Source organism: Canis aureus, chromosome 20 (genome assembly GCF_053574225.1).
Source record: "Canis aureus isolate CA01 chromosome 20, VMU_Caureus_v.1.0, whole genome shotgun sequence".
Lineage (NCBI taxonomy): Eukaryota > Metazoa > Chordata > Mammalia > Carnivora > Canidae > Canis > Canis aureus.
The window spans coordinates 23,450,561-23,468,294 of NC_135630.1; the positions used below are offsets into that span (position 1 = coordinate 23,450,561).

At 38.3% G+C, this 17,734-nt stretch overlaps 1 protein-coding gene and 1 long non-coding RNA gene across 18 annotated transcripts in view; both read right to left on the reverse strand.

Moving 5' to 3' along the window:
• The window catches only part of LOC144291551 (uncharacterized), a 117,773-nt gene extending 105,745 nt beyond the window's left edge, over nt 1-12,028 (reverse strand). For 7 of the 11 annotated variants that reach the window (XR_013358885.1, XR_013358886.1, XR_013358880.1 and 4 more), the window contains exons 1-5: nt 10,656-12,028; nt 9,772-9,937; nt 9,527-9,684; nt 8,670-8,788; nt 4,510-4,605 (exon numbers count right to left, since the gene is read on the reverse strand). This is a non-coding gene — a long non-coding RNA (uncharacterized LOC144291551). The remainder of the gene's footprint in view (nt 1-4,509; nt 4,606-8,669; nt 8,789-9,526; nt 9,685-9,771; nt 9,938-10,655) is intronic. The other 4 variants (XR_013358883.1, XR_013358879.1, XR_013358881.1 and 1 more) reach the window with 2 other exon arrangements.
• A 547-nt stretch (nt 12,029-12,575) lies between these two features.
• The window catches only part of ADAD1 (adenosine deaminase domain containing 1), a 98,705-nt gene continuing 93,546 nt past the window's right edge, over nt 12,576-17,734 (reverse strand). For all 7 annotated transcript variants that reach the window (XM_077861132.1, XM_077861131.1, XM_077861134.1 and 4 more), the window contains one exon: nt 12,576-12,912. In XM_077861132.1, the coding sequence (XP_077717258.1) occupies nt 12,754-12,912 (159 nt within the window). In that variant the 3' untranslated portion in view covers nt 12,576-12,753. The remainder of the gene's footprint in view (nt 12,913-17,734) is intronic.

Below are 17,734 nucleotides of genomic sequence, written 5' to 3' on the forward strand. Positions count from 1 at the left end.
ATTCATTTATTTACCAAATGTGAATTTTTTTCCAGCTTTAATGAAGTCATAATTGATAAATAAAAATTGTGTATATTTAAGGGGCACAATGTGATGTTTTAACATATGCATAAATTGTAAATGATTACTACAATCAAGCTAATTAACATATTCATCACTTTAGTTTCAATTACTTAACAATATGAATTAAGGGTTTATTCCATACAAGTCAATATGTGTAAAATTTTCACACTAATATTCATTTGAAGAGGCTATTGTTCTTGCCAGAATATTTGTCATGACAAAAAGTTAAGTTCTTCACAAGAAGATTTTACTTTTGAACAGCTGTTCAAGTTCTTTCTTATGATGATCTGAAATGTATTTTTTTCTGATCTTAGTTCTGTTTCTGGAACAATTTAGAATAAATCTAATATTTCTTCCATATAACACTCCTTTGATGTTCATCTCATTTTTTTTTACATTATTATCCTCATGCGGACATTAAAATCCTCATCTTCTGTTCTTCCTTCACTGTTCATTTTCTACTATAATCCCATGCTTTCTAAACCCTTCCTCATCTTCGCTGTCTTCCAAAGACACTTGATTTTGCCACAGTCCCTTGGTAACTGAATACGGAGTTATCACTGGAATATTACCAGTGCAAGTATCTGTTGATTAATCAGGCCACTTTAACATTTTAGCCTAGAGACCAGTGTCTCAAATGACTCGTAGGCATGCCTTAGTTATCTATATCACTAGCCCAGTCTTAGTTGTCTTCTCAAAGTCAACCTTGTTGACAATCAGATTTCAGTTTTTTTTTTTAAGATCTTATTTATTTATTCATGAGAGACAGAGAGAGAGAGAGGCAGAGACACAGGCAGAGGGAGAAGCAGGCTCCATGCAGGAGCCCGATGTGGGACTCGATCCCAGGTCTCTCGGATCACGCCCTGGGCTGAAGGTGGCGCTAAATCTCTGAGCCACCAGGGCTGCCCAACAATCAAATTTCAAACTATTCCTTTATTATCAAAACAAAAACGACTAGCAAAAATGCATTTAAGTTCCTCTTTGGAACATAAAGAAATCAATATGCATCAGAACCCACTGTATTCCTGGCATGGTACCAAGCACTAGGTAGTATATGGTAGTGAACAGAGATGGCCCCTGCTACCAAAGAGCTTTCAAATTTTTTATAAAGAAAAATAACAAAAAGTAAAGAAATAAAAAATTAATATAATTGTTATAAAATAAACAAGAAATGGAGTAAAAATATGGGTCTTACTTAGGGTAGTAAGGAAAGGTTTCTCTCTGGCACTGACATCAGGCTGAGATCTAAAGAGAAGAAAGAGGTTGCTGTACCAAACAAGAAAGACTTCCAGGAAGAGGAAACCAATTCTGCAACACTAGGGAGAACAACCTTGGTTAAGTTTGAACGCCAGAGGCCAGAGGGCTGGGGCAAGAGTAGAATTAGACAAAACTGAAAAGGTAGTTAAAGGCCAGGTTAGGCAAGGGCTTGTAGGTCTTGGGAGATTCTGAGCAGGACAGAACTCAGAAATGACTTTTGATTTAAAAAATATACTGGCTGCTAGAAACCAAGCCAGGAGGTAATTATAGTGGTCCAGGAGAAAAAATGATATAAGTATTTTTTTTAAATTTATTTATTCAGAGAGAGACTGAGAGGCAGAGACACAGGCAGAGGGAGAAGCGGGCTCCATGCAGGGAGCCCGACGCGGGACTTGATCCTGGGTCTCCAGGATCAGACCCCGGGCTGCAGGCGGCGCTAAACCGCTGCACCACCGGGGGTGCCCCGAGAAAAAATGATAATGAGTGACTTGGACCTGGGTAGCTATAGTGGGGCTGAAGGCAAGTTGATATATTTGAGATATAGTATAGAGATGCTAACAACAGTTTGCTGATATATCATCTACCAAAAAGTATGCATCTATTCCTGAATTCTTACAAATCAAAGAAAAGTATTTTCATGTAAGCCACAGGCATATCAAATATTTTTTTTGGTTGTTTTCTAAAATCCAAAAAAAAAAAAAAAAAAAAACCCAAAACAAAAAACCCTAACATGTAGCAGAGTTTCTGTTCTCACTGATAATAAGTGGCTGTTCATACTTCAGATTTGAAACACCTGGCACTATGTATTCTGAAAACATGAATGAAAAGAAGCATAATCTAAATAAAATAGTCACCGAGGTTATGCTCCTCTGATCCTTGGATTGGGAGAGTGAATCCCAGACTCATTCTGAGTTCACATTATAAAACACTCAATTTGATTCAGCCTTATATTTGTGAGTTGATACTCCAGGAAAACAGATTTCTGCTCATTACATGAAAAAACTTTCCCATAGTTGCCTTTTGAATAGGTAAACTTCAGGACAGATTATCTGTCAGACTTCCTATTGTCTCCATTTTTTACTGGGTGGTCATTTAACTCACCTAAGGGTGAGTCTCCTCAAGAGAATGACTCGCTTGCTTTTAGGGACTTGAAAATAAAAGCTGAATTTATTAGGTCTCAGGAAGGAAATCAGCACAGTATCGCAGAATCTGGTAACTTTATTAAAAAGTACTTGGATAAAAAAGATCCAAAGAAGAATGTTCAGACATTTGAGTTCTATTGCTAATAGGGATCAACTTCGTTTTCTTGGGCAGGATTCTTGATTATTCGGAGGCGTGGTTTACCTAAATGTTAAAATTGTTATAAAAATCAATGGTTCTCTCTCCCCATTTCTTAGTAGCAAATTAAAATCTGAAAAAAATCCCCAAAACTGGAAAGGAAAAGTGAGAGAAAGTACCTAATAGTCAAAAAAGGAAAGAGGGCATTATTGAAGCACCTGGCAACATTAAGCAATCATGACTCAATGAGCAGAGAACACCAATGAGTCAAAAATGAACGCTTTTTTTTCTTAACCTGAATAGACTTTTTCTGATGATCTGTGAACCTTATTTTTTCACTAATTTCTAATCCTCTGAAAGGCCGTTGGATATATCATACTATGAGGGTGCAGATGTCACCAAGACACTGTAACCCCATCTTCATCTTGCCTATCGACCTATGTCCTAAGGCGCATTCAAAAGAGGGTGAGAGCTTGGTGTTTATTCTTTGTAATGTGGCCTTTGATTTTATGAGTGGCTTTTCTAAAGATCCTGTTAGTGTTAATGAAGATAGCTCTCTCTTCCTGGGCAAGTTTCTTAACCACTCTATACCTCAATATTTTCAGCTGTAAAATTAGAATAAGGATGTCACCTGAATTATTACAGTTGTTGTAGTGTTAAGTGATAACGGCAAGCTTAAATGATGAGATTAAACAAACCTCTTGAAAATCCATTTTATGTTACATTATTGATAATGTTAGTGACAATAAATGCAGTTCTTCATTTTACATTCTTATCCAGTCACAGCTTCAACTTCCATGTGAGTGCTCACAGTGTTCAGTTAGTGATAAGCCCATGTCACCAAACTTCATACTGTCACAGACCCTTGTGGTATCTCTCCAATATACTGAGCCCACAGCTGTAACCCTTGATTACTTAGTTCAACATGTTTATTCCAGCATATTCCTGACAATTCTGCCCTGGCCATGTCCTTTCCTTTCTGCCTTCATTCACACCCTTTTCCTCATTTCCCCCCACCATCTGCAGAGATGCACAGTGACACACAGAATCCCTTATCTATGGCTTTGTTCATGCTGTTTCCCAAACCTGGAAAGCCCCTTTCTTGGCACAAATTCCATGTGTTCTTCAAGGCCTTCACTTCCATCCCTCTTACAACTTTATCTTTACAACCTATAATGCATCTCTGTATCAATTTAGTACTTAATAGCATCCTTATTTGTGTTTTCATTTGTTTCCTGAATGAAATTTCCAACCAAATTGGAGACTTAACTGAAAGTAAAGACTGTGACTAATGCTTCTTCCATATCTCCTACAGAGTCTATATCTAAATCACATACAAACACACATAAGCACTACTGGGCTTTAATTGATGCTCCACTGGAGTCAGTTCTTTCTGAAACAAGTTTAAAACATGCCATGAAGATGGCTACAGGAGTGGTAAAGACTATGTCCGTAATTCCCTAAAATCTCCCATGATAATTACCACTTAATGTCTTATCCTATGTGCGGCACTATCCTACACTGATGGTAGAAATATAAAATAGTACCATTTTGCACAGGGTATTTGACAATAGTCCGTAAAATTTTAAATATGCCTTTCCTTTTACCTGACAGTTCCACTTCCAGGGAGTTATTTTACACACATTGAAAAGATGTGTATACAAAAATATTTATTGTATAATATTTGTAATAATGAAAATTTTAAAACAAATTCAAATGTCTAAATCAACAGAATGTAACATAAATTATGGTATAGCCATACAATGTAATACTGAGAACTCTCAGGAAAAAAATGAAGATACAAAAAAAATTATGTAGCATATTATTAGATGAAAAGTATGTATGTATGTAATTATCTTAAGACAATTATATATTTCTATATGGGAAGAATCCAGGAAAATACATACAAACCATTAACAGCAATCTTCTCTGGTGGGATTATTTTACACATTTCTGTGTTCTTTACATCTTTAATTAGAGTATATTTCCTCTATAAACTTCATTCACCTGGGGGAAAAAAGCTCTATAGATATTTATGGTTCCTTTGTATCTGCTTCCTAATTTCTCTCTAGGGAGTCATTCCAGGAGGCTAGTGTCTTGGGCCATCTGGACAAGACATTTTACTATTTTCTCTTTTTCTCCCCTCCACCCAAGGGGGATGCATTTATATGTTTACAATCAAGCAAACAAGTGAAAAGAGGCTATTTCAAGTCCTACATGCTCAGTCTTCATTTAGGCTCAAGGAGAATACAATCTAGTTGTGTGTTCTTCAGAGACAAAGTGTATGTGTGCAACCTTGGGCAAATTGCTTAATGATTCTTAACTTTGCTTCCTTCTCCTTAAAGTAGTCACAATAACCACTTACTTGCTAAGTGGCTGTCATTACTATTGTTACCAACCATGTCTCTTAGGGTCAGGACTGTACATTTTACCTCAGCTTTTGACATAAATGGGTCCCTAACAAGTACTTCTTCATCACACACACACACAGATAGATAGAGGCAGAGACACAGGCAGAGGGATAAGCAGGCTCCATGCACGGAGCCCAATGTGGGACTTGATCCCAGGCCTCCAGGATCACACCCTGGGCTGAAGGCGGCGCTAAACCACTGAGCCACCGGGGCTGCCCTGTATTTCTTGATAGTCATGGCGACATAGCTCCAAATGGTTTCTGTTCATGTCAGTTTGAATGAACAGTGTGTCTTGTTATATTTTTCAGTTTGGAAGTTCTGCTTCTACAGGGTGAACCCTAAGAAATGTTGACCTTGTTCATTCAATCAAGACTTACATAAAATGCTAGAATTGCCCAGGATTGGTTAGCTGTGCTCTGGGAATGAAGGGATAAATACAGAAGTGCAGAGGTAAATTTCTCTGCAGGCAGAAGGGGGTAGAGAGGAAGAAACTGTTTGCATAAACCCCAACCCAATCTTCCTTTCAGTTTACTCATCTTGATTTCGCTGAAGATAAAAACTAGACCTGTCTTGCTACTCCCCCACCACCCCGTCCAATTAAACATGATCTTTTCAGGTTTGAAATCTTAGAAAGTTTTTGTAGTTTGATTGTTCTTGTCAAAGAACCTCAAAGAAAGACACAAGCCATCCTAACAAGACTCTTAAGAATTTGATTTAAAAAATCTGTTCATGATTGTGTGTATGAGAAACACCATTGTGCATGACTAAAAAGATGTATTACAGGGAAAAAAGATTGATTTTGAGTATGGGCAGGGGATTCCTGATATGATCAAACCATTAGACTATGTTTTCTTGGGTTTGTGATTTAAGAAGGAATTTCATTTCCTCCATAGTGAATTTTCTTGCCTTTGTTGATTGATTTTAATCTTAATGCCACTGAAAATTGCGCTTTTAAAAAAATAAAGTTCTGAATGTGGAAAAACAAATTGCTTGCTCATTCTCATTTTCAGTGATGGAAGGTATGACTGCAGTCATTGTGGTGTACACACCTCCCTTACTTTCAGTTTTTCCCTTGTTAAGATATGGAAAGTAATAAAGATGGTAATTTGAATAAAGGTGGGAAGACCAACTCTTGGGCAAATTTCTCCATTGCTTTTGCTTATATTATCAAGTTGATGTGAATAAAAACTCCAGATTTTTAAGGTAAAATTAATGCCAGGATTTCAGCATTTCTTTCCATTGTATCAACTCTAATCAACCTTCATCTTTCCCTCTTCAGAAGGGGAAATACATACCAAGGTTAGATACGATGCTTCGTAACTTGTTAAAAATTTCCATTTTTTTTTCAAAGGTTTAACTTTTTAAAAACTTCACATCATCATGATCCTATCAAAAACTGAGACCTATGAATGTACTGCGAGTACTCCACCAAGGCTAAAATTCACATTTGATTTGAGGGAAATTTGTTTATGTGTATCTCACAAAAAATATTACCACACAAAAAACAATGTTTGTTTCTCAATACAAAATGCACAGTGGGAACCTCTAGTTTTCTCTCTGCCGTTCACAGGTGAAGCAGCAGAGTGTGAAATAGCTGAGAAAGACTAGCCTACAGTGCAGAGACATGTAGTGATGGAGTGAACTCTGGTCTCTGTTTCCTGGTGCTCCTGCTTATTCTCCTCCACTAAGGAGGCAGCTTAGGAGTAGGAGCTGAGGGCAGGAGATAGGTAGGTATTTGCTAAAGGCCTGGCTGGAAGGAGAGTATCTCTGCCCCTTCTCCCTAAAAAATCTGGCCCAGAACAAGGAGTCAGTCTAGGAGGGTTGGGCAGACAGGAGGGGTTAACATCTGGAGATGGACTCAAGTCAAGAGTCAGAAATCTCAGGGCATGAACTGGTGAGTGGTACCAGCCGAGGAGGAGACAATCAGGATTAATTTGAAAGATCTATGTGGATAGGTCCTACAAGGGTAGGGCAGATAACCACATTAATTTCTACTTTTAAAACCCAGAATTGGGATCCCTGGGTGGCGCAGCGGTTTGGTGCCTGCCTTTGGCCCAGGGCGCGATCCTGGAGACCCCAGATCGAGTCCCACGTCGGGCTCCCAGTGCATGGAGCCTGCTTCTCCCTCTGCCTACGTCTCTGCCTCTCTATCATAAAAATAAATAAATAAATAAATAAAAATAAATAAAACCCAGAATTATTTAATATTTTAAGAATTAAAGTTAAAAGTGTAAATCTGCAACCTCATTTGAACCCTGAGTTAGAATGGACAGTAATTTTAAAACTAACAAAAATTTTAAAATGAGTGAGCCTTTTGTCTTTGTTAATAAAACTAATAAAAAGTGGGTAAGACCTTTCTTTTTGTTTGTATAACCCATGACTGGCTTTATCAGTTTAGAGGCACAACAGCTGTCATGACGCTCTAATTTTAGCTATTAATTGTTTTAGCCTCACCTGCAAGTCATCAACAAGTCTAATATCTCAATTTTGAGCCCTTTATACTTCCTCAACCCCCAACCCATGTGAATTGTCAAGAAAGCCAGGTGCCTATTCATTTCGGGAAGGTGTCTTGATTCTCAGAACCAGGTAGAAGAGATTCTTGCATTGGTTGCTGCTGTGGCCACACAGACCAATGGACACTTTCTCCAGGTAAACTGATGTTCTACTGTTCCAGATCATGCCCAGGCTGAAGTACTGCCACATTGGGCTTTAAGGAGAGAGCCAGCCAGTCCACATGTTCAAAGTCTTTTGTTCTAAAGACTGAGTTCTAGGCCAGAGGGGCTCCCTGGGGAGACCTTGCAGCCTCATCCAGGTGATACAGATTTTCCCCTGCCCCATGAACCCATCAAACCAGGCTTCTCATCCTGTATGGTACGCTTTCCTCTGGGACCTCTTATCCTTTCAAAACTGCAGTAAAATCTCAATGAGAACCATCCCAATTCATCAGAAAGGTTCTAATGAACTGAACTTTAAAAGGCTTTACTCCCCTTTTTTCTCCCAGGAAGTTGCTTGGCATCTATGCAAATCTGTACCTCTTTTCCAGTGATTAGCCATGTACACCACAGGGCCTTAAGAGAGGTCTTATAGTCAGGCCATATTGAGATTCTGTTTCACCCTTCTCCTGAGGCAATAGGTACCTGTGTTGTGTGCCTTTTGTTTGTATAACTATATGGGATCATTCAAATGACTATCTTGAAAAAGAAGTGCCTGTAGGTCCTGGCAGCTTCAAGTGCTGGTTGAAGTTCTTACATTTCTATCCCACAGCACTTTGTTAGATCTGGAACCCCAAATCTAAATTCATGGAAAACAGAGTGGATTTGATAACTTATGCCACATTTATCTTAGAATGCAGGGATGTCTGAGCATAGCTAGAAAGCCAGCAGGGTGGCCCACAATGGGCTTTTTGTCTAAAGGACTGAAGAGCCTCCTGGGAAAGAAAGAATTCATTCAAACAAACACAAGTGTCCACATCTCAAGTTTGATTCAAGAACAAAGGATCAAGGTGGGCAATGCGGAAGGAAGTCAAAGAAGGGAGTAGACCATGGTGTTTACTACTCAGATTGTCTTTTTCTCCAACTCCTATGCACTAATTCAGGTGTGCAGGGTGGGAAGAAGCTACAATAAACGATGAATAAAAACTGAACGAGTTGTTTCACTAACCTTTATAGACCTTAAGAAACCCAAGACAGTGCTTTCCAAAGGAAAATCAGGAGAAGGTTTTGTCAGAAGCCAATAGGGCCTTGACAATACTGGCAGCTTCAGGATATCACCACAGTGAGCTGGAGAAAAGAGCAGGAATGGAAAATGGTGGGGCAGAAACTAAGTTAGCAAACACAAATGACCTCCCACTGGGCTTTTTAGAATTAGCTGGGAGGAATATCTGGAAAGCATCTAGAAGCAAACCAAAAGAAATACTGTTTTGTTGACTATGACTGTGATTCTGCTTGTGCCCCAGAGCTAGGACTGGGGACACAAAGCCTAAAATATAGTTGAAGCTTCAACATTTGTTCCATGGAACCCCATCAGGTGTTCTGCATTCTATTTGTTTTCTACAGATGAAAACGTTTCAGAGGCACATGGGTGGCTCAGTCGGTTGGGTGACTGCCTTCAGCTCAGCTCATGATCTCAGGGTCCTGGGATTGAGCCCCGCATTGGGCTCCCGGCTCAGCAGGGAGCCTGCTTCCCTCTCTCCCTCTGCTGTTCCCCCTGCTTGTGCTCTTGCTCTCTCAATCCCTCTGTCAAATAAATAAATAAAATCTGTAAAAAACAAAACTCTTTCAAAGCTATTTGACAGGAGTCCTTTTAAATGGTAGCAGCTGCCTGGGGGCTACAGAAAAGAAATCCATTTAGAAAATGGGCCTATACTGCAGGATAAGAATCAGCCTTTAGGAACTGAAAGATGACAACTGCCCTGTCTTGTCACTGGTAACACATATTCCTGCCTAAAGCTCAATGTTCTAATAGGTGCTCTTTGCCCTGAAATTTTTTACTACTTAGAAATGTCAAATTTGGGGTACCTGAGTGGCTCAGTGGTTGAGCATCTGCCTTCAGCTTAGGGCATGATCCCAGGGTCCTGGGATTGAGTCCCACATCAGGTTCCCTTCAGGGAGTCTGCTTCTCCCTCTGCTTATGTCTCTGCCCCTCTCTTTGTCTCTCATGAATAAATAAATAAAATCTTAAAAAAAAAAAAGTTAAACTTTAGGAATACTTGCTTTCAAGTATTTCTTTTTAAAAGAGCCTGTACATCAAATTCTTAACTTACATGTTCTCTTTGCTTATATTTAAATCAGTGGTAATTGTTTCTCTGTGATTATGACCAATATTATAGTTTCCTTTCTAAAGAGCTGTTTTGGTTTTTCTTTTGCTTTTTATTAATCTTCTGGATTCTTTCCTTTTTCTTTATCTTATTTTTCTTTTATCATTCTTTCCTAAGTGAAGATAAAGAAACAGAAGAGTATCAGGTATGAGGATAACCCAAGGCTGATAAAGAGAGTTGAGGCTGTTTTTCTGCCAGGAAGGTAATAGTCTTTATTGTTATTGTTATTATAAAGGTAATATTGCTTATGTCAAAAATTAAATATAGAAATATATAAAGGAAAGATAAAAATTATTTCAAAATCACACTGTTCAGAAGATAATCACTATTAATATTGTAGGATAGAATTTATATGTGTCTTTCCATGTATATACATACATGTAGACAGACAAAAAAGAAGGGAGAGTGAGCTTATGCAAGAACCTTTCTAGGTCCCTCAAGAAAAGCCTGGTACTGCCCCTTGAATCAGTACCTAAATGTTGTCACCTAGGGAAGAAAGACAGATAAGCAAACCCCATGTTTCAAAATTACCCATAACACAGTAGCTCCACAGATCAAATTAACCACACAGGACAGCCCTAAAGATCGCTCAGGAAAATTGCAAGAACCACATTGTTATCTTGTTTCCAGAGCGATTCAGAACATCTATGAGGAAACTCATAAACTATAAAGCACTGTCTTTGACGTACATAGTCATCTGATAGGGCCACAGTCCTTGAGTGGCTCAAAATACCACAGAAGTGGGTGGGGAGTGCTTCTACTCAGGGAGAGTCCTTAACCTCATTTCCCTGCATCTGATATTTCAGAAAGTCCAAGTAATTTTAATTTACCTTTATATTTGGAGAAGGCATCCCAGAAAGACTTTAACAAATGTTTGGAATCTGTTAGAGTTGCTGATCTGCACCCAGGATAAGTTGACTTACTTTTCATCAAAGTGAGAATTTAAAAACAAAGTGAAATAAAACAAAAACTTTTATTAACAGAGAAGAGGACTAATGCTGGTATAATCCCTAACAAGGTTTTCAGTATAGGAGTGATATTCTCTGAATAAAAGAGTAGAAAAAGTTGGACTGTGGAATCACACAGTTCTGAATAAAATGCCACACACTTAGGGCTGTTTATTGTCTATTGCATGCAATATTTGGGACATATTCATACTAAACAAATATTTGCTATTTATCTGAGATGCAATTTTGACTGTGCATTGTGTATTTTTATTTTATTTGCTAAATCTTGCAACCCTACTCTCACTCAATGTATGACCACATACAAGGTACTTTATTTCTCAAAACTTCTAGCTCTGCATTGTAAGATGCAGGATAACAATAACTAACTCTTAGGTGATAGAGAAGCACCTAGAATTCACTCATTAGATATTTACTGAGAGTCTACTATGGCAAGGGCTCTGGCCTAGGCCAGGGAAATGGAACCTGTCTTCCTGAAGATTACATTAAACAGTTAACTGCAAAACTGGTTACTTACCTTAAACTGTGATTAGCACAACAGAAAAACATAAGATGTTATGAGATGGAGATATAACTGGTCAGAGCAGCTTTCCTTGAAAAAATGACACTTGAACTTGGATGCATATATTCAAGTGTAGACTTGGAGTACTTGAAACATAAAATGTCCCAAACCGAACTGAGTATCTTTCATCTCTTCCTTGCAAACCAGTTTTTTGTCCTAAGTCCTTAAACTTCAGTTAAAGAGACAGCATTCATAGGTTGCCCATGCCAGAAACCTAGGAGTCATTCTGAACTCATTCTTGACACTCACTCTTCATATCAATTCAATTATCAGTTTGTCTTCCAAACATTCCTCAAATCTGTACCTTGTTTTCCATCTGTATTATCACTGTCCTCACTGTCTCTTGCATGGCTATTTTGATAGCTTCCTAACCAGTTAATATACTGTTGGTTCTCATCCCTTAAAACTAATATTTTACACTTGAGCTAGAAAAAGCTATTACATTTCTCTATTTAAAACATTTTAGTGAACCCCTTTTACTAAAAGCCCAAGATTTCCTTCCCTTTATCATTTATAGGATCCTTAAGAATCATTCCTGAGCAGCCAATAATCTATTCAGGGAATCAGGGATGTGTTTTAAAACCAAAGATATGGGACACCTGGGTGGATCAGTGGTTGAGCATCTGTCTTTGGCTCAGGTCGTGATCCTGGGGTCCTGGGATCAAGTTCCGCATCAGGTTCCCTGCAGGGAGCCTGCTTCTCCCTCTGCTTATGTCTCTGCATCTTAAAAAAATAAAATAAAATAAAACCAAGGATACTCATTTCTCTCCAACAACAGAGAGCACTGAGAGACTGTTAAACCGACATAGGGCAGCTTCTGAGTATTTCGCGAAGTACTGTGTCCAGCACTGGGATGAAAAAAAAAAAAAAACCCAAAATCTTACAAAAATTTGTCCTTCCAAACAATCAAGTGCTTATTGTAAACTTACGCCTCTTTGATAAAACCTGAAGTGTTTGGAAAAGAACACAGGGAGTCCTGGGTACACGTAAAATGCTGTCACCACTTACCGTCTTTGGCTATGAACACTTCCTACTACCTAATCTTCATTGCCTTGGAAGCCACATCCATTCATGAGTTGTGTTTGGATCTCTGGTGTTGATGTTCTACACGTATATCACTTTTATGTCTGAATGACCAGTTTCCATCAAAAAACGAAAATATGTACTATATTCCATTAAGCACCAAAAGGAAAAACAATTAGCCAGGTCCTTAGACTCAGAAATCTAAAGTAATTTTTTTTATTTCTTTTTGCCTTAGAACAGAACCATTAGTGTAGGAGGGGTGAATTCTATTATAGAATTTAAGAAGCAGGCTCAGAAGGGAAGTTCATATGGAGGACAGCAATGCTCTGTTCTAACAGAAGAGAATAGGAACCGGAGGCAACAGAAGACAATTACCTCCTACTTGCTGCCTTGGTTCCTAGTAGGTCTGGGATTCCAAGGAGTCATCAGAAGGGCTTCAGTCTCTTCTCTGTTCAGAGTAGGATGAATCTGAGAATGGTGGAGGTGTGGGAAGTAGATCCTCCAGTCTTGTCCTATTCTGCATCCAGCTCCTAAATGCTGTGGGAACAAAGCAAGACTTAATGAAGGCCAAAATGAAATCCCTTTTGCTTTAGTCCTTTCTCCATCTACTGTAGCCTCTTCATACCCAGTATCCAGTGAGTTATAAGGGATAAAGAGGGATAATAGAGTTGAAGCAAAGAAAAGGACAACTCTTGAGGCTTAGGTAAGGAGGGAAAATTTCCTTCATAGTCTGTCAGAGCTTGCCAATCCAAAATAACAAAAGCCACTTTGGGGGACGGAAGAAGAAAGACAGTGATAAGGACTCCCTTATTCCTCAAATAGACACTGTGAAAGAGTTATGAGAATAGATCATATAGGCTTTTTATAGGGGTAACAAAGAAAACAGGTCAACCACAGCTTCCTCCGGCCTCAATTGTGATTCAATTCACCAGACCAACTGGGTTCTTTAGGACAGGAACCCAGGAGGTTGGGCTGAAAACCAAAAGGTAAGAGGGGGTTATGCTTAGCAGAGTCTCCCATATCTAGGAGAGCTGCCACAAGTAAACAGCCTGCAGCACTCATACAGAACAGGGTAGCTAGACTGGACATATCTAGAAATTTATGCCTATCATCACCTGTAACTCACTTCCATCTTCTGGAAGAAAGTAAATTACTCTATAATGAATTATGTATGCTTACATACATCGTCAAGTTCATAGTGTGAAGAAAATATTATGTTTGCAGGCCCCTTCTTAGTTGCCTACTAGCCAGGGGAAGCCATGGGTCATTCACTCATTCTGGCTAATTATATATAAGTAGGGTCACCTTTACTCCTTCCTGCTTAAAATATAAACTTGATATCTGAAATTGCAGCAGCCATTTTGTCACTATGAGGGGTCACCCTATATAAAAAGGGCTGAAAATCATAGACAGTAATCTTGATATTGTCAAGCTACAGAGCCAATATAAGCAAATACATATGCTCAGATTTCTTTTGTGATACAAAACTATTTGTTTTAAGCCACTCTTTTGGGGTCACTTACAACCTTAAAGATTCCTAAATGATATAGGGAGTCCAGTTGCTTTACTGAATTATTAAAGTGTCACTGACAAGACAAAGGATAGACACCATATGATCATTTCCATAGATGCAGAAAAATCATCTGAGAAAGCACAATATCCAATCATGATAAAAACCCTCAAGACAGTAGATTTGGAGGAAACATACCTCAACATAATAAAAGCCATATATGAAAAACCAAGAGCTTATGTCATCCTAAATGGGGAACAATTGAGAGTTTTTCCTCTATGGTCAGGAACAATACAGGGATGTCCACTTTTAACACTGTTATCTTTTTTTAAGATTTTATTTATTTATTCATGAGACACACACAGAGAGAGGCAGAGACATAGGCAGAGGGAGAAGCAGGCTTCGTGTGGGGAGCTTGATGTGGGACTCCATCTTAAGACTCTGGGATCACGACCTGAGCCAAAGGCAGATGCTCAACCACTGAGCCACCCAGGTGCCCCTGTTATTTAACATAGTACTGGAAGTCCTAGCTACAGAAACCAGATAAAAAAAAAGAAATGAAAGGTATCCAAATAGACCAGGAAGAAGTAAAACTTTCACTATTTGCAAATGGCATATATAGAAAACTCTAAAGACTCCACCAGAAAACACTAGAACTGATAAACGAATTCATAAGGTTGCAGCACACAAAATCAATATACAAAAATCCATTGCATTTCTACACACTAATAATGAGGTAGCAGAAAGAGAAATTAAGAAAACAGTCTTATATACAATTGCATCAAAAATAAGCAAACACCTCCGAATAAACTTAATGAAGGAGATAAGTGAGCTGTATTCTGAAAACTATAAAACACTGATGAAAGAAATTGAAACAACACAAGCAAATGGTAGGATATTCCATGTTCATGGATTAGAAGAATAAATATTGTTACAATGTCCATACTACCCAAAGCAATCTATATAGTTAATGTAATCCCTATCAAAATATCAACAACATTTTTCACAGAACTACAACAAACTCCTAAAATTTATATGGAACTCCAAGACTGAATAGCCAAAGCAATCTTAAAAAAAAAAAGTACTTATGTACGAGACAGAGAGAGAGAGAAAGTGAAAGCAGGGGGAGGGATAGAGAAAGAGAGAGGGGAGAGAAAATCCCCAAGCAGACTGCTCACTGAGCACAGAGCCTGAGGTGGAGCTCCATCCCAGGACTCTAAGATCATGACCTGAGCTGAAATCGAGAGTCAGATGCTTAACTGACTGCCCCTAGCTAAAGCAATCTTGAAAAAGAAAAACAAACCTGGAGGTACCACAATCCCAGATTTCAAGACATACTACAAAGCTATAGCAAAAACAGTATGGCACTGGCACAAAAACAGATACATAAATCAATGGAAAAGAATAGAGAATCCAGAAATAAACCCATGGTTATATGGTCATTTAATCTTCAACAAATGAGGCAAGAATATGCAGTGTGAAAAAGTCTCTTCAATGAATGATGTTGGGAAAACTGGATAGCTACATGCAAAAAAATGCCATTGGACCCATTTTCTTGCACCATACACAAAAACAAACTCAAAATGGATTAAGGACCTAAATGTGAGACCTGAAACCATAAAGAAGAGGGCATAGGCAGTAATTTCTCTGACATCAGCTATAATAATATCTTGATATGTCTCCTGAGGCAAGGTAAACAAAAGCAAAGATAAGGTATTGGGACTATATTAAAATAAAGGTCCTCCGCACAGCAAAGGAAACAACCAACAAAAGTAAAACACAATCTACTGAATAGGAGAAGATATTTGCAAATGATATATCCAATAAAGGGTTAGTGTTTAAAAAAATATAAAGAATTTATATGTAAGTTAACACCAAAAAATAACCACCCCTAAATAATCCAAATAAAAATGAGCAGAAGACATGAGCAAAGAAGATATACGGATGGCCAACAGACATGAAAAGATGTTTAACATCATTTGTCATCAGGGAAATGCAAATCAAAACTACAACAAGATATCATCTCTTATCTGTTAGAATGGCTAAAATCAACAACATAAGAAACAACAGAGTATCCAGAGCAAAAGGAACCCTCATGCACTATTGGTGGGAATGTAAACTGGAGCAGCCACTCTGGAAAATAGTCTGAAGGTTCCTCAAAAATTAAAAATAGAAATAGTAAGTGTCTCAGTTGGTTGTGTCTGCCTTTGGCTCAGGTCTTGATCCCAGGGTTCTGGGATCAAGTCCCACATTGGGCTCCCTGCTCAGTGGGGACTCTGCTTCTCCCTTTCACTTCACCCCTTGCTTGTGCTCACTCTCTCTGAAATAAAATCTTAAAAAAATGAAAAAAAAAAAAAAGGATTACCATATGATCCAGTAATTCTACTACTGAGTATTTGCCCAAAGGATATGAGGATTCTAATTTGTAAAGATATATACCCTATGTTTATTGCAGCATTATTTATAATTGCCAAATCATGAAAGCAGCATAGGTGGCCATCGATAAATGAATGGGTAAAGAAGATGTGGTATATATACACAATGGAATATTACTCAGCCATAAAAAAGAAGGAAAACTTGCTATTTGCTACAACATGGATAGATTTAGAGAGTATAATGCTAAGTGAAATAAATTAGAGAAAGACAAATATATGATTTCACTTGTAAGTGGAATTTAAGAAAAAAAAAACCCAAACAAATACACAAAAAGAGACAAACCAAAAAATAGACTCTTAACTACAGAGAACAAATTGACAGTTACCAGCAGAGAGGTGGATAGGGTGAAATAGGTGAAGAGATTTAAGAGTTCACTTATCATGATGATCGAGTCATGTATAGCACTGTATATTAACTATACTGTAATCAAAATAAATAATAAAAATAAAGTGTTGGTTGTAGATAATGACTTAAGCCACAAGTAAACTGAGAGATGCATGGCTTTGTTAAATAATTTTTCTGCCAGTATCTACTCATGCACAATAGTCTTCACTCTAAGACCTTCAGTATAAGAGCACAGTGATAAAGTTGGCTAGAGAAAAGATATTAGGAAGTTAGGACTTTCATTTACATATGAATACACTGGCAAAGACCTGGCTATAGAGGATATTGGAGCTAATGTTCCTAACATCCATTTTATTTCAGAAGATTAGTGTAAGCCAATCATGATAAGACTATGCCCCCTGGAACTGGTTAATTGAGGGATGAGTAAACCTAAGCCAATATGGATCAAGGACCTACTGGAGTTCCTGGGAAAAAGAGCTAGTGTCAGTCTCCTATTAGAAATAATCAAGGAAGGGGCAGCCCTGGTGGCTTAGTGGGTTAGCGCTGCCTTCAGCCCAGGGTGAGATCCTGGAGGCCCAGGATTAAGTCCCACATTAAGCTCCCTGCATGGAGCCTGCTTCTCCCTCTACCTGTCTCTGCCTCCCTCTCTGTGTCTCTCATGAATTTAAAAAAAAAAAAAATCTTAAAAAAAAAAAACCAAAACGAAATAATCAAGGAAGTATATTATTCTAGTGGTTGCTGGCAAGCATATTATGACCATGAGAGTTACCATTTTGGCAGGAAGTCCACTCCATGGCAGCAGAGAATTAGGGTCTCTTATAACATCTCTAAGCTGCTAAATCAATTGGCTCTGGAGTCTATCCCACTTTTAGACTTCCTAATACATGAAATAAATGTCTTTGGTGTTCAGGCCAATTTGAAGAAGGGCTTCTGTTACCTGTGGCTGAGGGTATTCTATGTGACATTGAATTTGGTACCTGAAACTGAAAGGCTATAAGTCTCAGATCCTAAAATGTGATGTGGAATTTGTCTCTTCACAGATGATGTGATTGCACATGTAGCAAACCC